This window comes from Scyliorhinus torazame, chromosome 4, assembly GCF_047496885.1.
Source record: "Scyliorhinus torazame isolate Kashiwa2021f chromosome 4, sScyTor2.1, whole genome shotgun sequence".
Lineage (NCBI taxonomy): Eukaryota > Metazoa > Chordata > Chondrichthyes > Carcharhiniformes > Scyliorhinidae > Scyliorhinus > Scyliorhinus torazame.
This window is the reverse complement of record NC_092710.1, coordinates 349,866,245-349,889,375: the sequence shown is the minus strand read 5'-3', so window position 1 is coordinate 349,889,375 and position 23,131 is coordinate 349,866,245. Positions and strand designations below refer to the sequence as shown.

Sequence of the window (23,131 nt, the reverse complement as noted above, 5' to 3'; positions counted from 1 at the left end):
GGAGGTCCTTTCCTCGATCACAGGCCAGACACCTTTTGAGGCCCCCCCTCCCCGGGTGCAGGAACCCCCAACCACCCCCCCACAGGCCACCCACCCAGCGTTCTCGCGCTGTTCCCGCCAGCAGCGACCAGGTGTGGACGGAGCCAGCGGGAACCTGTCGTGTTGGGCAGGCCGCTCGACCCATCCGGGCCGGAGAATCGTCGCTCGCCCGTTACAAACGGCGAGCGGCGATTCTCCCAGCGGCCAGCCGTGATTCTCGCCGCGCCGGTTGGGGGGGGGTGGGAGAATTGCGTGCGGGTGCTGGGGTGGCATGACGGCCTCGCGCGGCTCCCCGCCGATTCTCCCACCCGGCGTGGGTCCCCTTTTCACCTGCACCATTTAAGATTCAACAAGATTTGAGTGGGTGCTGAGTTACATGTAGGCCAGCCTCAGTAAGAAGGCAGATTTCCTCCAAATGTGAGCCAGATGGTTAGGATCATAATCACGATTAGACTTCCAGATTTATTAATTCAATTTAAATTTCCTCAGCTTCTATGGTGGAATTTGAACCTAAAACTCTGAAGCATTTGTCCAGGGCCCAGATCACTCATCTGGTAGTATTGTCAACAATGCTACTAATTGGCGTGTGAGTTAGAATTCCTGATTCCTGTTACTATCGGGAACGTCCATGTTTATTTGAATTAAATGAAACTGAACTGAAATGTGCTTTGTTGGGCATCACAGTAGCACAAGTGGCTTCACAGCGGCAGGGTCCCAGATTCGATTCCCCGCTGGGTCACTGTCTGTGCGGAGTCTGCACGTTCTCCCCGTGTGTGCGTGGGTTTCCTCCGGGTGCTCTGGTTTTCTCCCACAGACCAAAGACATGCAGGTTAGGTGGATTGGCCATGATAAATTGCCCTTAGTGACCAAAAAGGTTTGGAGGGGTTTTTGGATTACGGGGATAGGGTGGAAGTGAGGGCTTAAGTGGGTTGGTGCAGACTCGATGGGCCGAATGGCCTCCTTCTGCACTGTATGTTCTATGAAAGTAATCCAGATTGTGAATAATACTGATTTCCTGTTGTTGCCTTGCAGGATTACCTGGAAGCCAAGCGGATTTCTTTCCCACGTTTTTATTTCCTCAGTAACAATGAGTTGCTGGATATCCTGTCTCAAAGCAGAAGCCCTGACGCTATACGGGTAAGAAGAACCAACAGAAGATTAAGGGTGAACTAATTGAATGGTGAAGATGATTAAAAGAGTAAATGCGTGGCTAGAAACTTTCTTCTGTTGGATATCCAGAACAAAGAGCTATAATCTTAAAATGAGAGCTGGTCAGGGGTAATGTCAGGAAACATTTCTTCAGAGAGTCAACTGAAAAATTTCAAAACTCAGCATGATAGATTTTTGCCAGACAAAGGGTATTTAAGGCTAATGAAGCCAAGCTGGTGAATGGATTTAAGATACAGATTAGCCATGAAGCAGGATTTACCGGTGTTGCAGCGCTGTAGCCCCCGAGAAGCACCCTGCTGGACACACCCAAAAGTGGACTCTGATTTTTTTCCTGTTGAATCCTGTCCATGATCTAATTGAATGATGGAACAGGTTCAAGGGGATGAATAACCTTCTGTTGTTCCTATTGCTTCCTGGATGTACATCGAGCAAAAAACCCAATACGACATCATTGCTGCCCCCATTTATACATGGAAATGATATCAGGATAGAAACTATTAACTGACCGCAGCTTTCCTGCCTCTCCCAAAAGTAAGGGGCATCTTAATTTAGGTAATTGGTGTTTCGGAAGGGGTCCAAATGAATATATATAGTATATATGTATATGTTTTAATACTGGGTAGCACGGTAACACGGTTAGCACCGTTGCTTCACAGTGCCAGGGACCCGGATTCAATTCCCAGCTTGGGTCACTGTCTGTGCGGAGTCTGCACGTTCTCCCCGTGTCTGCATGGGTTCACTCCAGGTACTCCGGTTTCTTCTCACAAGTCCCGAAAGACGTGCTGTTAGGTAAATTGGACATTCTGAATTCTCCCTCTGTGACCCGAACAGGTGCCGGAGTGTGGTGACTAGGGGCTTTTCACAGTAACTTCATTGCAGTGTTAATGCAAGCCTACTTGTGACAATAAAGATTATTATTATAATGGCTTTAGGATAGTAAAGCTTCCATTCAATTTCACACAGCAGTGATTGACAGTTGTATGGTCCAGACACAGGTGCTTGGTGGATTGTTTATTTATCTTTCCCTTTACACTTGAATGCATCTCCATTACCCTGCCTTGATGCTAATCACAATGTTAAAAACAGTCTTGTTATGATTGGCAATTCCTCACAGCATCAAATGCAACTACATGGTTTCACTTCCTCTTTTCACAACAGAAATCCCAGGGTGTTGCCCATTTCAGTCAGAGACTAGGAGAAATATTTCCCTCAGAGGGTTGTGGGTCTTTTGCACTACTCCTTCTTAAAATGACAGTGGGAAGAGTCTTTGAATATTTTCAAGGCAGAGGTAGATGGATTCTTTATGTTTACAAATTTAGAGTACCCAATTATTTTTTTTCCAATTAAGGGGCAATTTAGCATGGCCAATCCACCTAACCAGCACATCTTTGGCTTGTGGGGGTGAAACCCATGCAGACACCCCCTAAACTAGTATGGCAGGGGGGTGGGCACGGGAGCAATAGGTCAGAAGGTGAGAGCATTGAGGGAGAACTAGGGAATAGGGACAGTGTGGCTCTGAGGCAGAACAGACGGGGAGAAGTTGCTGAACACAGCGGGTCTGGTGGCCTGAAGTGCATATGTTTTAATGCAAGGAGCATTACGGGTAAGGCAGATGAACTTAGAGCTTGGATTAGTACTTGGAACTATGATGTTGTTGCCATTACAGAGACCTGGTTGAGGGAAGGGCAGGATTGGCAGCTAAACGTTCCAGGATTTAGATGTTTCAGGCGGGATAGAGGGGGATGTAAAAGGGGAGGTGGAGTTGCGCTACTTGTTCGGGAGAATATCACAGCTGTACTGCGAGAGGACACCTCAGAGGGCAGTGAGGCTATATGGGTAGAGATCAGGAATAAGAAGGGTGCAGTCACAATGTTGGGGGTATACTACAGGCCTCCCAACAGCCAGCGGGAGATAGAGGAGCAGATAGGTAGACAGATTTTGGATAAGAGTAAAAACAACAGGGTTGTGGTGATGGGAGACTTCAACTTCCCCAATATTGACTGGGACTCACTTAGTGCCAGGGGCTTAGACAGGGCGGAGTTTGTAAGCAGCATCCAGGAGGGCTTCTTAAAACAATATGTAGACAGTCCAACTAGGGAAGGGGCGGTACTGGACCTGGTATTGGGGAATGAGCCCGGCCAGGTGGTAGATGTTTCAGTAGGGGAGCATTTCGGTAACAGTGACCACAATTCAGTAAGTTTTAAAGTACTGGTGGACAAGGAGAAGAGTGGTCCTAGGATGAATGTGCTAAATTGGGGGAAGGCTAATTATAACAATATTAGGCGGGAACTGAAGAACATAGATTGTGGGCGGATGTTTGAGGGCAAATCAACATCTGACATGTGGGAGGCTTTCAAGTGGCAGTTGAAAGGAATACAGGACCGGCATGTTCCTGTGAGGAAGAAAGATAAATACGACAATTTTCGGGAACCTTGGATGACGAGTGATATTGTAGGCCTCGTCAAAAAGAAAAAGGAGGCATTTGTCAGGGCTAAAAGGCTGGGAACAGACGAAGCCTGCGTGGAATATAAGGAAAGTAGGAAGGAACTTAAGCAAGGAGTCAGGAGGGCTAGAAGGGGTCACGAAAAGTCATTGGCAAATAGGGTTAAGGAAAATCCCAAGGCTTTTTACACGTACATAAAAAGCAAGAGGGTAGCCAGGGAAAGGGTTGGCCCACTGAAGGATAGGCAAGGGAATCTATGTGTGGAGCCAGAGGAAATGGGTGAGGTACTAAATGAATACTTTGCATCAGTATTCACCAAAGAGAACGAATTGGTAGATGTTGAGTCTGGAGAAGGGGGTGTAGATAGCCTGGGTCACATTGTGATCCAAAAAGACAAGGTGTTGGGTGTCTTAAAAAATATTAAGGTAGATAAGTCCCCAGGGCCTGATGGGATCTACCCCAGAATACTGAAGGAGGCTGGAGGGGAAATTGCTGAGGCCTTGACAGAAATCTTTGGATCCTCGCTGTCTTCAGGGGATGTCCCGGAGGACTGGAGAATAGCCAATGTTGTTCCTCTGTTTAAGAAGGGTAGCAAAGATAATCCCGGGAACTACAGGCCGGTGAGCCTTACTTCAGTGGTAGGGAAATTACTGGAGAGAATTCTTCGAGACAGGATCTACTCCCATTTGGAAGCAAATGGACGTATTAGTGAGAGGCAGCACGGTTTTGTGAAGGGGAGGTCGAGTCTCACTAACTTGATAGAGTTTTTCGAGGAGGTCACTAAGATGATTGATGCAGGTAGGGCAGTAGATGTTGTCTATATGGACTTCAGTAAGGCCTTTGACAAGGTCCCTCATGGTAGACTAGTACAAAAGGTGAAGTCACACGGGATCAGGGGTGAGCTGGCAAGGTGGATACAGAACTGGCTAGGCCATAGAAGGCAGAGAGTAGCAATGGAGGGATGCTTTTCTAATTGGAGGGCTGTGACCAGTGGTGTTCCACAGGGGTCAGTGCTGGGACCTTTGCTCTTTGTAGTATATATAAATGATTTGGAGGAAAATGTAACTGGACTGATTAGTAAGTTTGCAGACGACACAAAGGTTGGTGGAATTGCGGATAGCGATGAGGACTGTCGGAGGATACAGCAGGATTTAGATTGTCTGGAGACTTGGGCGGAGAGATGGCAGATGGAGTTTAATCCGGACAAATGTGAGGTAATGCATTTTGGAAGGTCTAATGCAGGTAGGGAATATACAGTGAATGGTAGAACCCTCAAGAGTATTGAAAGTCAAAGAGATCTAGGAGTACAGGTCCACAGGTCATTGAAAGGGGCAACACAGGTGGAGAAGGTAGTCAAGAAGGCATACGGCATGCTTGCCTTCATTGGCCGGGGCACTGAGTATAAGAATTGGCAAGTCATGTTGCAGCTGTATAGAACCTTAGTTAGGCCACACTTGGAGTATAGTGTTCAATTCTGGTCGCCACACTACCAGAAGGATGTGGAGGCTTTAGAGAGGGTGCAGAAGAGATTTACCAGAATGTTGCCTGGTATGGAGGGCATTAGCTATGAGGAGCGATTGAATAAACTTGGTTTGTTCTCACTGGAACGAAGGAGGTTGAGGGGAGACCTGATAGAGGTCTACAAAATTATGAGGGGCATAGACAGAGTGGATAGTCAGAGGCTTTTCCCCAGGGTAGAGGGGTCAATTACTAGGGGGCATAGGTTTAAGGTGAGAGGGGCAAGGTTTAGAGTAGATGTACGAGGCAAGTTTTTTACGCAGAGGGTAGTGGGTGCCTGGAACTCGCTACCGGAGGAGGTGGTGGAAGCAGGGACGATAGTGACATTTAAGGGGCATCTTGACAAATATATAAATAGGATGGGAATAGAAGGATATGGACCCAGGAAGTGTAGAAGATTGTAGTTTAGTCGGGCAGCATGGTCGGCACGGCTTGGAGGGCCGAAGGGCCTGTTCCTGTGCTGTACATTTCTTTGTTCTTTGTGACACGAGGAAAATGTGCAAACTCCACACGGACAGAGACCCAGGGCCAGGATTCGAACCCGTGTTCTCAGCGCTTTAGGCAGCAGTGCTAACCACTGTGCCACGTGCCGCCCTGAGGGAGATAGATTCTGGATAAACAAGGGGGTGAAAGGTTATCGGGGGTAGACGGGAATGTGGTGTTGAAGTTACAATCAGATCAACCATGATCATGTTGAATGGTGGAACAAGCCCCAGGGGCCGAGTGGCCCACTCCTGCTCCTAATTTGTATGTTCCGAAGAGCATGGGAGTGCGATTGATTGGATAGTCCTGTCAAAGATCTGGCACAGACACAATGATCTACATCGTTTTGTGTACTGTATCATCCTTTGGTTTGCTTAATAGAAAGAAGGAAAATACAATTTTCCATTCCATTCCAGAGGGGCAGCAGCAGAGGGGTGGCACGGTAGCACAGTGGTTAGTACTGTTGCTTCACAGCACCGGGGTCCCAGGTTCAATTCCTGCTTGGGTCACTGTCTGTGCGGAGTATCATAGAATCAAAGAATCATAGTATTTTCACTGCAGAAGGAGGCCTTTCGGCCCATCGAGTCTGCACCGGCCCTTGGAAAGAGCACCCCACTCAAGCACGCACCTCCTCCCCCCATCTCCTTAACCCAGTAACCCCAATTAAGTCTGCACATTCGCCCCGTGTCAACGTGGGTTTGCTCCGGGTGCTCCGGTTTCCTCCCACAAGTCCCGAAAGACATGCTGTTAGGTGAATTGAACATTCTGAATTCTCCCTCAGTGTACCCGAACAGGTGCCGGTAACGGCGACTAAGGGCTTTTCACAGTAACTTGAGGGCAGTGTTAATGTAACCCTACTTGTGACACCACTAAAGATTATTATTACCATCACCACAAGGAGATCCTGACTAGTGGGTTTAGCTATATTGATTGTGATATTGATTTCTTCATTGTTTCTGTAGCCTCATTTGGCCAAATGCTTTGAGAACATCAGATCTCTGGAAATCTTCAAGCAAGGTGCCAGACCTCCCATTGTAGTGATGGTGAAGTCTGCAGAAAATGAAAATCTTCCCATGCCAAGGTATCAGCTATGTTAACAAATACAGTTATTTCTCTTTGTATGAGTTACTTGATCTTTATTTTTTTATTTTGGGCTTGCATGGTCCAAGGTCAAAGACCCAGAGAAGGTGACAGCACAAGAAGAAGCTACCTGAAACTGACATCCATTTTGGTCTGGACCAGCCTGACCCACGTTTGAGAGATGGTCACTCCCAGTTTCATGAGCAGTAAATAAACTGGTCATTTATTTCTTGTTTATAATCTTTCCGCACACAAATTAGCTGTTATAGAACATAGAACGATACAGTGCAGTACAGGCCCTTCGGTCCACGATGTTGCACTGACATGAGAAGTCAAAAAACAAAAGCTATCTAACCTACACTATGCCATTATCATCCATATGTTTATCCAATAAACTTTTAAATGCCCTCAATGTTGGTGAGTTCACTACTGTTGCAGGTAGGGCATTCCACGGCCTCACCAATCTTTGCGTAAAGAACCTACCTCTGACCTCTGTCCTATATCTATTACCCCTCAGTTTAAGGCTATGTCCCCTCGTGCTAGCCATTTCCATCCGTGGGAGAAGGCTCTCACTGTCCACCCTATCTAACCCCCTGATCATTTTGTATGCCTCTATTAAGTCTCCTCTTAACCTTCTTCTCTCTAACGAAAACAACCTCAAGTCCATCAGCCTTTCCTCATAAGATTTTCTCTCCATTCCAGGCAACATCCTGGTAAATCTCCTCTGCACCCGTTCCAAAGCTTCCACGTCCTTCCTATAATGAGGTGACCAGAACTGTACGCAATACTCCAAATGCGGCCGTGCCAGAATTTTGTACAGCTGCAACATGACCTCATGACTCCGGAACTCAATCGCTCTACCAATAAAGGCCAACACTCCATAGGCCTTCTTCACAACCCTATCAACCTGGGTGGCAACTTTCAGGGATCTATGTACATGGACACCGAGATCCCTCTGCTCATCCACACTTCCAAGAATTTTACCATTAGCCAAATATTCCGCATTCCTGTTATTCCTTCCAAAGTGAATCACCTCACACTTCTCTACATTAAACTCCATTTGCCACCTCTCAGCCCAGCTCTGCAGCTTATCTATGTCCCTCTATAACCTGCAACATCCTTCCGCACTGTCGACAACACCACCGACTTTAGTGTCGTCTGCAAATTTACTCACCCACCCTTCTGCGCCCTCCTCTAGGTCATTTATAAAAATGACAAACAGCAACGGCCCCAGAATAGATCCTTGTGGTACGCCACTTGTAACTGAACTCCATTCTGAACATTTCCCATCAACCACCACCCTCTGTCTTCTTTCAGCTAGCCAATTTCTGAGCCACATCTCTAAATCACCCTCAATCCCCAGCCTCCGAATTTTCTGCAATAGCCTACCGTGGGGAACCTTATCAAACGCTTTACTGAAATCCATATACACCACATCAACTGCTCTACCCTTGTCTACCTGTTCAGTCCTACTCTGACTAGCTCGTGGCATTGGGAGCAATCCTGAGATTACTTAAAGGTATGACAGTGGATAGACAATGGCAAACATTCAAGGAATGCATGGGGGTACTACAGCAACTGTTCATTCCTGTCTGGCACAAAAGCAAAGAGGGTATGAGGGCCAACCCATGGCTTACAAAGGAAATTAGAAATAGTATCCAATCCAAGGAAGAAGCATACAGATTGGCCAAGAAAAATAATAGGTCTGAGGATTGGGAGCAGTTTAGAATTCTGCAAAGAAGGACAAAGGGATTGATTAAGAAGGGGAAAGTACAGTCCGAAAGGAAGCTTGCAGGGAACATAAAGACTGACACTAAGAGTTGCTATAGATATGTGAAGAGAAAGAGATTGGCAAAGAGAAATGTAGGCCCACTGCAGACAGAAACAGGGGAATGCAGAATAAGGGACAAAGAAATGGCTGAGCAATTAAATACATACTTTGGTTCTCTCTATAGAAAAGAGGACACAAATCAGATACCAGAAATGTTGGAGAATGAAAGGTTCAGTGAGAGGGAAGAACTGAGGGACATCAACATTAGTAGAGAAATGGTGCTGGGAAAATTGATGGGATTGAAGGTGGATAAATCCCCAGGGCCTGAGAATCTGAATCCCAGAGTGCTGAAGGACCTGCCTGCCTGGTTAAGGGTAGCGGCCAGGGCGACGTCTGACGCATCGCTCTCCACCTGGAAGGGGATGGACTCATCCACCGCGTGCGTCGCAGCCTTGGTAATGTCTGCCTTTGTGCGGCTGAAGGCCAGGTTGGCCTCAGTCGTCAGGGGAAAGATGGTGGCTTTGAAAAGTGGGCGGGCTTTGTCCACATAGTTGGGAACCCACTGGGCATAATATGAGAAGAACCCCAGGCATCTCTTCAGGGCCTTGGGGCAGTGGGGAAGGGAGAGTTGCAGGAGGGAGCACATGCGGTGGGGTCGGACCCTAGGACTCTGTCTTCCACAACATAGCCGAGGATGACTAGTCGGGTTGTGCGGAAAACGCATTTCTCCTTGTTGTTGGTGAGATTAAGGGATTGGGCGGTTTGGAGGAACTTCTGAAGGTTAGCGCCGTGGTCCTGCTGATCATGGCCGCAGATGGTGACACTATCCAAGTACGGGAACGTGGCCCGCAGCCCGTGCTGGTCAACCATTCAGTCCATCGTTCTTTGGAAGACCGAGACCCCCATTGGTGACGCTGAAGGGGACCCTGAGGAAGTGGAATAGGCGGCCGTCTGCCTCAAAGCTGTGTAGTGGCGGTCTTCCGGGCGGATCGGAAGCTGGTGGTATGCAGACTTCAGATCTACCATGGAGTAAACCCGGTAGTGTGCAGTCTGATTAACCATATCCGCTATGCGGGGAAGGGGGTACGCATCGAGTTGCGTGTACCGATTTATGGTCTGGCTGTAGTCTACAACCATCCGGTTCCTTTCCCCGGTCCTGACGACCACCACATGGGCTCTCCAGGGGCTATTACTGGCCTCAATGATCTCCTCCCTCAAGAGCCGCTGGACCTCCGACTTGATAAAAGTCCTGTCATAGGCACTGTACCACCTGCTCCTGGTGGCGACGGGTTTACAGTTGGGGGTGAGGTTCGCAAAGAGCGAGGGAGGGGCGACCTTAAGGGTTGCGACGCTACATACGGTGAGAGGGGGTAGGGGTCCGCCGAATTTCAGGGTCAGGCTTCGGAGGTTGCACTGGAAATCCAGCCCTAACAAGAGAGGAGCGCAGAGATGGGGAAGGGGATACAGTTTAAAATTGGCGTACTCGGCACCCTGTATCATGAGGTTCGCGACACAGTACCTCTGGATCTGCACTGAATGTGATCCGGAAGAAAGGGAGATTGTTTGAAATGCGGGGGAAATCTGGAGGGAGCAGCGCCTTACATGTCTGGATGGATGAAGCTCTCCGTGCTCCCGGAGTCTAACAGACAGGGCATTTTGTGCCCATCGACCCGGACGGTCACCATGGATCTCTTGAGATGCTTGGGCCGTGACTGGTCGAGAGTGACCGCGCCGATCTGCGGGTAGTCGGCGTGGTCAGTGGTAGCGAGGAGGTCCCAAGATGGCGCCCAAGATGGCGGACCCCGTCGGTCGCACGTGTCGGGCAGCGTTGAAGATGCCGGACAAGATGGCGGCCCACATGAGTCGCATATGGCGGGCAGGGTTGAAAATGGAGGCCCCCACGGATAGCACGAGGCGGATGACGCGTCAGAAGGTGGCGTTACTGACAGGCACGCAACCACGCCGTGGGGTCTGCGGGTCTGTGAGTTGGGCCTGCGATTTTGGAACTTTGGGTCCGGCCAAGTAGACTTTGGCAAAATGTCCTTTCTTGCCGCAGTCGCTGCTGATCGCGTTCCAGGCTGGGCAACGCTGCCTGGGGTGCTGGTTCTGACCGCAGAAATAGCAAGACGGCCCCCCCGGGTTGGGCGGGCAGCGGCACAGGCCTGGGTCACCCTCGGGTCGGCTGATGGCCATGCTTCTGCCGGCCACGAGGAAATTGCGTGGTCAGAGGGGAAAGCATTTAGGGTCTGGAAGGCTACCTCTAACGAGGTGGATAGTTTTACCGTCTCTTCTAGGTCGAGGGCGCCCTTTTCGAGCAGGCGCTGTCTGACATAGTTGGACCGGACTCCAGCCCCATAGGTATCCCGGATGGCGAGTTCTATGTGCTGCAAGGCCGTGATGTCCTTGTAGTTACAGTTCTGAGCGAGTACCCTCAGGTCGCGTAGATATTCCTCCAGCGATTCCCTGGGGCATTGACGACGTGTGGTGAGGAGATGCCACTCGAACACTTCGTTCACCGATCTCATGTAATGTCTTTTCAGGATCGCGACCGCGTCTGCGTACATGGTCGCGTCCTCGATTGGTAAAAAGATTCTGTGGCTCACCCGGGCGTTGAGGAGACTCAGCTTGTGTGCCTCGGTGACGGTTGGCGAGGAGGAGGCGGCGAGGTAGGCCTCAAAGCAACGGAGCCAATGTGAGAAGATTCCTTTGGCTTCAGCTGCCTGTGGGTCGAGTTCCAGTCGATCAGGTTTGAGGGCGGCTTCCATTGCAATATCTTAGCTTATTAAATTGATGCAACCATCAATTCACACGAGACGATTAGTTGAAGTGTACAGTGGTTTTAATAATCTAGATCTGTGCCTGTCTGCGACTGCTCTGTACTGAGTGCCGCCTACAGGCTGCAGGTTTATATACCGCCCCCGAGCGGGCGGAGCCCACAGGGGCATCAATATAGTACAGTACAAACAGTGGTGAATTGCGATACGTTCGCCACAACCTATCACCACCTGCCCCTGACCATGGGCCAATCAGAAGACCCTTGCCTGAGGAGTGTGATTACTTTCTGGAAAAAAGTGTCGAGGTAACTCCCTCCGTCCCTGCTGCATTTCAGTGTCTGAATCTCAGACTGCACCTAATCAACTCTGAGCTGAAGATCCCGAAAGCTCCACAAAGTTATTGCAGATATAGTAGCTCTGGATCACAAAGGGGTCCACCAGTACCCACATGGTACAGCTGCAGCACATAACCTGTCCTGCCATCCTTATTGTGGCACCATAGCCAGGATGGAATCAAGGTCCATAGTCTTTGCTGCACCTAATGTACTCAGCCACTTCTTAATATCAGGTCAAAGTGAGTTGACTTGTTCAAAGTCTTATTGTGACGTGAAGTGATGTTGAGGACCTCAGGAGGACGCTGAGATGGATCATCCTCTCAATAACGCCAGCAAAAGATGTTTGCACAGACTTCAGCCTTGTCTTTTGCAGTGTTAGGCTCTCCCATCATTAGGATGAGAATTTTTGTGGACTCTCAGTTAGTTATCTAATTGTCCACTAATATTGACGACAAGCCTGAGGAATTATCTGATCCACTGGTTGTGGATCATTTAGCTCTGTATGTAGCATGCTGCTTCTGCTGTTTAACACACTTGTATTTCTGTGTTGTAGCTCTAACAGGTTGGACCTCATTGGTAGATTGTCCTGATGTTGCTTCTGGCCCCTTGACTTGATGATTGTGGGAATGTGAGGGAAATGCTGGCTCATAAGGTTACACAGTCGAGAACAATTCCACTGCTGCTAATAGCCCAATGCATCTCAGTGCTTTCACTTTACATACACTTGTGCTGCCTTCCACTATTCCTTCCACTGTGCTCCACATCCCCACTATCTCCCTCCTCCTTTAAGACCCTCCTTGAAACTAACCCCTTTTGACAAAGGTTTCCGACTCTGATTATTTCCTTTGATTCGGCATCAATATTTTACACAACACCTCAATAAAGTAGATGAGTATGTTTTTCAGAGTTTCAATACAAATTATTGTTTTTCAAAGTTCCATTATTCTACTTTTGTAAATAATTTAATTGCCCCTACAACCTCCCATTGGCCTAGTTTAAGTACACCTACAATCAACGTAGCCGCTTAACCAGGTTAATTAAAGCCCACCTTTCTTTCATAGTGAGAAAAATTTAGGCTTCCTCCTCTTCCTCTAGTCTTTGCGCTCTGTATTCTCATGTCTCGGATGGCTTTCTCTATCTGATACACTGCATGGTACTGGTAGCAATTCTGAGATTATAATCCTGGGGCTCTTCCACCTTTATTCAGCCTTTGGCTCCTGAAATGAACCTTGAAGGATCTCACTTATATTATCCTTATCCCATGTCAGCTGGTTGCTGTCTCCACCATTATATCCTGTGCACTTTCTAAGGTCATAACTGTAAAACATATCACCTAATCCTGAATCATCAAGACTCCTTTTAACCTGTACCTTCCTAGTCCCCTCTCAGGACATACTGTCAGAGGATGCAATGCTTACGATTAAATACTCTCTTGATTTATCACAATCAGTAAGTTTCTGAAAACAGTACTGCCAGTGCACTTTTTTGTTACCTCAATTTGCTTTCCTGCAATTACCATTTAATCATGTGAACTTGTTGCCGCGGAAACTTTTTGATTCCGTAGGGGAAGTTAGTTTTGACTTTTCTATTTTGTTTTAACATTCCCAGAGAAAAAGCTCCATATTGCCATATCCCAGCCAATGTACTCTGCTTGTTGGGTCCTAATGACACTGATTCTTAAATCTGTTTTGTGCAGGAATATTCGGATCCGAGGTCCTATTGAACAATGGCTGGGAAATGTGGAAACTGCCATGTTTGAGTCTGTGAAAATGTAAGTGGTTAGAAATTGCATCATAAGGGGCGGCACGGTGGTGCAGTGGTTAGCACTGCTGCGTCATGGTGCCGAGGACCCGGATTCGATCCCAGCACCGGGTCACTGTCCATGTGGAGTTTGCACATTCTCCCCGTGTTTGCCTGGGTTTCGCCCCCACAACCCAAAGATGTGCAGGCTAGGTGAATTGACCACGTTAAAATGCCCCATAATTGGGAAAAAAATAATTGGTACTCTAAATTTTTTTTTAAAATTGGATCATAACAGAAACCAGGGCATGAGGGCTGGACGTAGGCAGGCAATTAATATCAGTGTAAACCACACATGTTCAGAATGTCATCTGATTGCAATACTTTGTGCTTCCAGCCAGCATTATGCATTGTTGTACGGCCATCTAGAGTTCAGCATAATGCTTAAACACACACAGCATCTTTTAAAGGTGAAATGCATTCTGGATGCAAAGTAACAACTTAGTTCCGAAATGGTCAGAGAGATGCCAGAGGGTATGACTGTGCATGAGGAAGGTAAGGGAACCTTACCTTCACAGCTGTGTTGAGGGAGGACACATTAGAGGGATCTTGTAGTGAGACATTAAGGGTGGAGTTTAGGAATAAGAAGGGCTACATCACAATGTTGTCAGACCTCCCATCAGCCCGCAGGAGACAGAGGAGCACCTGAAAAGGTGTGAAAAAAGCAGGGTAGTTGTGATGGGTGACTTTAATTCCCCCATATTGACTGGGAATCCCTTACAGCCAGGGGCTCGGATGGACAGCAATTTGTTAGATGTGTCCAGGAGAGATTTTTGACACAGTATGTTGACAATCCAACCAGGGATTGGGTTATACTAGACTTGGCATTGGGGAATGAGCCAGGTCAGGTGATTGAGTTTAAGTGGGGGAGCATTGTGGGTTTAGCGACCATAAGATTTTGGGTAGTCATGGATAAGGACAAGAATGGCCTGCGGGTGAAGGTGCTTAATTGGGCTAGGGGGCTGGTGCCAAATCACCTCTGCGACCCGGTGGAGGTCGTTGATCTGGGTACTGGTCCTCCTGGTGACACCCCCGAGCTGAGGGTCACTGCCACTTCCTCCCAGGTGACACTGGTTGTCCTGCGCCTGTCCCTCTGAGCCCCTTGGGGGAACAGGACATCCCACCTGGACTCGACCACATCTAACATTCTGGTCAAGTCGGCATCCCCGAATCATGTGGCTGATTCCCTCGGTGGCACAGCTGTGTGCTGTGTGGGGTTTGCTCTGCGGGATGGGTTTAAGAGCAGTCCCGGCATTCAGCCGGCAGGACCAACATTTGCGGCGTGAAGCTCGCGGGGCCTCGTCAAGTGGACCAATTAGTGTTTGATACCGGTACGGCCTTGCCAGGGCGAGCATCGGGAAGCTCGCAGCAGTTTCTGCTGGCTACCTCACTTAAAATGTTAAATCGAGCCCCAAGTGTGGGTGAATACGGTGTAGATCTCACCCAAAAAGCCGGTGGGAAACAGCCTGAACCCTGGCACTGCACAGGCAACGCCGCAGTCCCCCTGCGACAGAGAACACAGTCAATCCCCTCATTATAGTGTCTCCTACATCTTTTCTTCCTTTTTATGTGCTCCCCCCCCCATTTGATTGACTTCCTGTATCATGGTGCCATGGCCAGTCATCTCATTCTCCCTGCAGCCCCCACTCTCACCCAAACAAGAAAGAACCTCAAACCTGTTGGGCAATTATAGAGGCTGGCATTCCTGCACTCCTGCCCTCTGGGTCCCACTACTTGCCTCAGCTGCAGCTACTCACCCTCCAGTCCCTGACCACTTTGCAAACCGATAGATTCTATACTAAGGGGTGTGACTCCCTCCTGAAACAAAGGTTCCAGGTAACTCTTTCCCTCCCTGATGTGTCGCAGTGCCCGTGGCTCAGCCTCCAGCTCAGTGACTCCGAAGTGAAGGTCCTCCAACCGCAAACACGAACTGCTGACATGCTGCTCTGGATAACACCAGTATCATTGAGCACTCAATAAGCTGCAGCCATGACACATCACCTATCCTTCCATACTTATTATATTTAACTAATTACTTAATTATTTTATTCAATTATTTATTCCCTTTGAAAAACTAATTGATAGAATCAGAGAATCAAGAGAAGGAGGTCATTCAACCCATCAGGTCTGCACCGTCCCTTGGAAAGAGGACCCTCCGTAATCTTATCATAAACTGCAGGACAAATTTAAACCTTCGGAAGATAGACCTTGACCACTTACCATATATTCACCAGATACTCACCAACAGCTCACCTCCACCACCACCCCGCCCCCGCTCACAGGACAGCCAAACTCACCGAACTCCCCTCCTCACTGAACTCCCCTCTTCCAACACCCCTCCTCACCGAACTCCCCTCCTCACTGAACTCCTTTTCTCATCAAACGTCCACACTCTGTCTGAAGCCACACAGAGAGTGTCTGAATGTCAATGTTGTGAACAAAACAACTAGCTGAGCACAGGGACAGGAGAGACCTGTTCAAGCTAATTTCCTTGATTAATTAACCCCTTCCCAGGCTGCCTATAGATAGCTTCCCTCCCTCTACTTAATATAATAATAATCTCTATTGTCACAAGAAGGCTTACATTAACACTGCAATGAAGTTACTGTGAAAATCCCCTCGTCGCCACATTCCGGCGCATGTTCGGGTCAAAGAGGGAGAATTCAGAATGTCCAAATTACCGAACAGCACGTCTTTCGGGACTTGTGGGAGGAAACCGGAGCACCCGGAGGAAACCCACGTAGACACGGGGCGAATGTGCAGACTCCGCACAGACAGTGACCCAAGCCGGGAATCGAACCTGGGACCCTGCAGCGGTGAAGCAACAGTGATAACCACTGTGCTACCATGTTGCCCACCTGCATGTTAAACAATACTTGCAGTTAAATGGTAAACACAAAATCTAGCAATATTAGATTTTTAGGAAGTTATGTAAAATTTCCGTCTTCTCACCAAATCTCCACACTCTGTCTCGGCTGCAGTCTTCATGAAGGGCACATCACGTTTGACAAATTTATTAGAAATCTTTGAGGCGGTATTGAGCAGGAGAGATAAAGGGGAAACAGTAGATGTAATTGGATTTCCAAAAAGCGTTTGAAAAGTTATCGCACAAAAAGCTGCTGAATAAGATACGAGCCCATGGTGTTTGGGGTAGTATATTAGCGTGGATAGAGGATTGGCTAACTGATAGAAGATGGAGAGTCGGCACAAGTGGATCATTTTCAGGAAGGCAACCTGTAACTCTCTCGGTCACTGGACTTCAAGTGTCACACTCTACTGTAGACCAACAACACTCCCTCAGTCACTAAACTGCAACTCATACACTCTACTGCAGTCCAAGTAGCACTCCCTCCATCACCAAACTCCATTTCTCTCACTCTACTGCAGTCCAAGCAGCACTCCCTCAGTCACCAAACTCCAACTCTCACACTCTACTGCAGTCCCAGCAGCACTCCCTCAGTCACCAAACTCCAACTCTCACACTCTACTGCAGTCCCAACAGCACTCCCTCAGTCACCAAACTCCAACTCTCACACTCTACTGCAGTCCAAGCAGCACTCCCTCAGTCACCAAACTCCATTTCTCCCGCAGTACTGCAGTCCCAGGAGCACTCCCTCAGTCACCAAACTCCATTACTCCCGCACTACTGCAGTCCCAGCAGCACTCACTCAGTCACCAAACTCCATTACTCTTACACTACTGCAGTCCCAGCAGCACCCCCTCAGTCACCAAACTCCATTTCTCTCACACTACTGCAGTCCCAGCAGCACTCCCTCAGTCACCAAACTCCATTTCTCCCGCACTACTGCAGTCCAAGTAGCACTCCCTCAGTCACCAAACTCCATTTCTCTCACACTACTGCAGTCCCAGCAGCACTCCCTCAGTCACCAAACTCCATTTCTCCCGCACTACTGCAGTCCAAGTAGCACTCCCTCAGTCACCAAACTCCATTTATCCCGCACTACTGCAGGCCCAGCAGCACTCCCTCAGTCACCAAACTCCATTTCTCCCGCACTACTGCAGTCCAAGTAGCACTCCCTCAGTCACCAAACTCCATTACTCCCGCACTACTGCAGTCCCAACAGCACTCCCTCAGTCACCAAACTCCATCTCTCTCACACTACTGCAGTCCAAGCAGCACTCCCTCAGTCACCAAACTCCATTTCTCTCACACTACTGCAGTCCAAGCAGCACTCCCTCAGTCACCAAACTCCATTTATCCCACACTACTGCAGTCCAAGTAGCACTACCTCACTCACCAAACTCCATTTATCCCACACTACTGCAGTCCAAGTAGCACTACCTCAGTCACCAAACTCCATTTCTCTCACACTACTGCAGTCCAAGCAGCACTCCCTCAGTCACCAAACTCAAACTCTCAAACCCTACAGCCCAGGTGACGCGGCGGCACAGTCGTTAGCTCTACTGCCTCACAGTGCCAGGGACCTGGGTTCAATCCTGGCTTTGGAGTTGCCTGTGTGGAGTTTTCACATTCTCCCAGTGTCTGCGTGGGTTTCCTCTGGGTGCTCCGGCTTCCTCCCACAGTCCAAAGATTAGCAGGTTAGGTGAATTGGCTACATTGCCCTTTAGTGTTGAAAGGTTAGTTGGGGTTACAGGGTTATGGAGATAGTGCAGTCTGGGTGCTTTTTCAGTGGGTTGGTGCAGACTCTATGGCCGAATGGCCTCCTAGTGCACTGTGGGGATTCAATTCTAGTCCAAGAAACCATCCCTTGGTCACCAAACTCCAACCTTCACATTCTCTGCAGTCCAGGCAGCACTCTCTCAGTCACCAAACTCCAACACTCACACTCTCTCAAGTCCAGGCAGCACTCCCTCAGTTACCAAACTCCAACACTCACACTCTCTGCAGTCCAGGCAGCACTCCCTCAGTCACCAAACTCCAACTCTCTCTCTCTGCAGTCCAGGCAGCACTCCCTCAGTCACCAAACTCCAACAGTCACACTCTCTGAAGTCCAGGCAGCACTCCCTCAGTCACCAAACTCCAACCTTCACATTCTCGGCAGTCCAGGCAGCACTCTCTCAGTCACCAAACTCCAACTCTCACACTACTGCAGTCCAGGCAGCACTCCCTCAGTCACCAAACTCCAACACTCACACTCTCTGAAGTCCAGGCAGCACTCCCTCAGTCACCAAACTCCAACAGTCACACTCTCTGAAGTCCAGGCAGCACTCCCTCAGTCACCAAACTCCAACCTTCACATCCTCGGCAGTCCAGGCAGCACTCTCTCAGTCACCAAACTCCAACTCTCACACTACTGCAGTCCAGGCAGCACTCCCTCAGTCACCAAACTCCAACACTCACACTCTCTGAAGTCCAGGCAGCACTCCCTCAGTCACCAAACTCCAACACTCACACTCTCTGAAGTCCAGGCAGCACTCCCTCAGTCACCAAACTCCAACACTCACACTCTCTGAAGTCCAGGCAGCACTCCCTCAGTCACCAAACTCCAACACTCACACTCTCTGAAGTCCAGGCAGCACTCCCTCAGTCACCAAACTCCAACACTCACACTACTGCAGTCCAGGCAGCACTCCCTCAGTCACCAAACTCCAACACTCACACTCTCTGAAGTCCAGGCAGCACTCCCTCAGTCACCAAACTCCAACTCTCACACTACTGCAGTCCAGGCAGCACTCCCTCAGTCACCAAACTCCAACACTCACACTCTCTGCAGTCCAGGCAGCACTCCCTCAGTCACCAAACTCCAACTCTCACTCTCTGCAGTCCAGGCAGCACTCCATATATATATACATAACAGCAGTAACCTCATTTGCTTCTTACTCCTTCCTGCTAGTTCCAAACTGGGCAGCTTTATTTATACAGGGAGTCTGCTAATGATTTCTCCACCCCCCTCTTTGGGGAAGCTCATACTCCCACAGGATTGTGGGATTGCCAATGGTAAGCAGGCAGGTTATAACATCCCTCCCCCCCGAAGTCCAAGAAATCCACCGAAGATCCCGAGGGAGGGCAGTGGACTCGATTTGCCGCAAGCCGGACACCATTTGCACGAGGCGTTGGATCGGGCGGCGTGTAACGAGATGGTGACCGGCGCTTCCATGATGAACGGCGTAACGGTTGTACATCCACAGCCCGTGGACCCGAGGATTCCCCCTATGATGCATCCTGTGTCTCCATCTCGGAGTCAGAGTCTGCTGCCTCTGTCATCTCGCCGTCTCTATCTCCGCGCGGTTCTGTAACGACCTGCGCAGGCTTTGAGTGAGGCACCAGAGGAAGATTGTGAAGACTACTTTCCATTGTCTCTGGTCTCTGTGGCTGCAGCAATGAGCTCTAGGGGTGGGGAATCTTTGGAAGGGATAGCCTTCTGGATCGAACGTGGTCTACATGTTTGGCTGGAGACAACCCTGGGCTTGCACCTGGTAAAATATAGGGACCGTTTGGCGAAAGATTACGCCAGGGACCCACTGGCCACCCCCAGCAAAATTTCGAACGAACACTGGGTCACCGGGCTCAAACTGCAGAATTGGCCGATGCCGAGAAAAACCCTGTCCCTGCCATTCTTGTGTGCAGCGTACATTTGCGCCAATGTCCGGGAAAACCATACTAGGCCGGTGCAAAGTCTCCGGCCCATTATGAGTTCTGCGGGAGCTACCCCAGTCACCGCATGGGGGGTGGTTCTATACGAAAACAAAAAGCGAGCCAGTCTCGTGTCCATTGACCCGGAAGACTGCTTTTTTAGGCCTCGTTTGAATGTCTGCACTGCGCGCTGCGCCAACCCATTTGAAGCCGGGTGGTCAGGGGCAGTGGGGATATGGCGTATGCCGTTCATCTTCATGAACCTCGCAAACTACTCACTGGTGAATGGAGTGCCGTTATCCGTGACCAGCACCTTGGTAACGCCATGTGTTCTAAAAGACAAACGCATCTTCTCAATTGTTGCGCAGGACATTGTGCCCAGCATCTTATGCACCTCTAGCCATTTAGACTGGGCATTGATTAATAAAACGAACATGGATCCTTGAAAAGGGCCGGCGAAATCCGCATGCAAGCGCACCCAAGGCCGCCCTGGCCATTCCCAGTGATGTAGGGGCGCGGCCGGCGGAAGGTTCTGATGCTCCTGACAAATGGAGCAGCTTTGGGCCACCAAACATAACTCCAGGCCAACATTTTCATTTTGGTCACACCGGGATGCCCATTGCGCAAGTCTCTTAGTATAAGCTCCTGTCCTTTTTCCGGGACAATCACACACATCCCCCACAAGAGGATGCCGTCTTCCACGCTGTATTCTGACAGCTTGGAGGAAAATGCCCACAACTCGCCTGGGAGCTGACTATGCTGCCCACCATACAGGACTATGTGTCGAACCTTTGACAGGACTGGCTCCGTCTGGGTCCACTCACGGATCTGTGTTGCCGTGACAGGCAAGGTGTCCATAAAATTTAGGGTTGCAACCACCTCACCGGTCGTGGGGGTCGACATGGGGCCGGTCGATAAAGCCAATCGGCGCAGTGTGTCGGCATTCGCTATCTGTGTTCCTGGTTTGTGCTCCAGAGAATACTCATATGCAGCAAGCAACAAAGCCCAGCGCTGGATCCGTGCGGAAGCAATGGGCGGTATCGGCTTATCCTCTCAAAAAAGTCCCATCAGAGGCTTATGATCAGTCACGATAGTGAAGTGGCGGTCATACACGTACTGGTGGAAATGTTTCACCGCGAAAACCACTGCCAGGCCCTCCTTCTCGATCTGCGCGTACTTTTTCTCCGCTGCAGTCAATGTGCGGGAGGTGAAAGCTATCGGCCGCTCGGCCCCGTCTACCTTGTGTGACAGGACGGCCCCAATACCATACGGGGATGCATCACATGTGACGAGCAAAGGCTTTCCAGGATCACAGTGGGTTAGTTACCCAGATGACGACAATTGTTGTTTTACCGCCGGAAAGCGGTTTCTTGCGGCTGTCACCAAACCCAGGTGTGATTTTACTTTAGCAGAAGATGCAACGGGGCCAGCGTAGTGGCCAGATTGGGGAGGAACTTCCCGTAATTGTTTACGAGGCCAAGAAAAGAACGAAGAGGCAAAGTGTCAGTCGGGGCGGGGGCCTGTTGAATCGCACGCACCTTCTCTGCGACGGGGTGCAGACCCTCGCGGTCCACCCGATAACCCAGGTCGACTACTTCCTTCGCCTGAAAGACACACTTTGTGCGACGTAAACGGACTCCAGCCTCTGAAAAGCGTCTAAGGACAGCCTCCAGATTTTCCAAATGATCCTGCTCCGACGTCCCTGTGATCAAAACGTCATCTAAGTAGACAGCGACACGCGGTAAACCTCTCAAAATGCCCTCCATGATGTGTTGAAAAATAGCCCAGGCAGAGGATACTCCAAAGGGCAAATGTGTATATTCATACAGGCCCCGGTGTGTATTAATCGTTACATATGGTCGGGAGGCAGGGTCCAGCTCCAACTGTAGGTAGACGTGACTCATATCTAATTTTGTGAATGAGAGTCCACCTGCAAGTTTCGCGTAGAGATCCTCTATGCGAGGCATTGGATATCGGTCGAGTCGGGAAGCCGTATTCACTGTAAGTTTATAGTCGCCGCACAAGCGAACTGTGGCATCTGGCTTCATTACAGGTACAATTGGTGCTGCCCAGTCAGCGAAACGGACGGGCCTGATAATACCCAAAGTTTCCAAACGAGTGAGCTCCCCTTCTACCTTCTCGAGCAAGGCGTAAGACACCGGGTGCGCCCGGAAATAGCGCGGCGTGGCTCCTGGTTCGACTTGGATACGGGCTACGGCTTTTATTTTCCCCAAACCGGGCTGAAATACATCTGGGTATCGTCCTAGCACCTCAGTCGACGCTCCAGAAACTATTTGGAGGATGTGCTGCCACTGCAAGTGCAAATGGCGCAACCAGTCCCGACCCAACAGGCTGGACCCATGGCCGCGCAGCACAATAAGAGGGAAACGCCCCTCCTGGCGTCCATAAACAACAGGGGTCATCGTAGTTCCTGCGATGTCCAATGGTTCCCCCGTGTAGGTGGCCAACCTGGCCTGTGTGTCGGTTAATGTAAGGGTCTGTATACCCTGCTTGATGCGGTCGAATGTCCTCTGGGTGATCATGGAGACCGCTGCGCCAGTGTCCAACTCCATCTCGAGCGGCTGACCATTGACCCGTACTGTCACCTTAATGGGGGGCCACACGGGGAGCTGCCACACAATGCAGCTGCAGGCAGTCGTCCTCTGTCTCCACGTCCTCAGGAGTAGTCACCGCAGGTTCATCTACATGGTAGGTACGGCCCCTGGGCTGGTCCCAGTTTCGGTCAGAACGACGGCGCCTCTGGCGCCCCCAGGACCGGCGTCCGCGACGGGGTCGGCGCCTAGAAGTCTGACACGGACATGGCTCCTCATTCATTGGTCCTGGAGAAGGCTCCCTTCAGGGAGGAATGTCCGACGACCACTGGCGTCGATCCGGACGTTGTCTCACCCAAGGTACCGCAGGAGTGTGGTGGGATATTTTCGGACGGAAGGGGTTGCGCCCCAAGGCATGCACTTCCATTCCCTATAGCTCCTGTACTCCTCGCTCTGCGCTCTCTCGGGACAATACTATTTGAATGGCCTGTTGAAAAGTCAATGTTGGCTGAGCTAACAACTTTCTCTGGGTGGCCGCATTGTTAATACCGCAAACCAAACGGTCGCGTAACATTTCTGACAAGGTCTCACCATAGTCACAGTACTCCGC

The 23,131-nt window shown here is 49.8% G+C and overlaps 1 protein-coding gene across 1 annotated transcript in view; it reads left to right on the top strand.

Moving 5' to 3' along the window:
• The window catches only part of LOC140411509 (dynein axonemal heavy chain 6-like), a 1,703,852-nt gene that overhangs the window by 583,678 nt on the left and 1,097,043 nt on the right, over positions 1–23,131 (top strand). Inside the window, exons 25-27 of the mRNA XM_072500595.1 lie at positions 1,072–1,176; positions 6,616–6,734; positions 13,310–13,384. Coding sequence (XP_072356696.1) covers positions 1,072–1,176; positions 6,616–6,734; positions 13,310–13,384 — 299 coding nt within the window. The remainder of the gene's footprint in view (positions 1–1,071; positions 1,177–6,615; positions 6,735–13,309; positions 13,385–23,131) is intronic.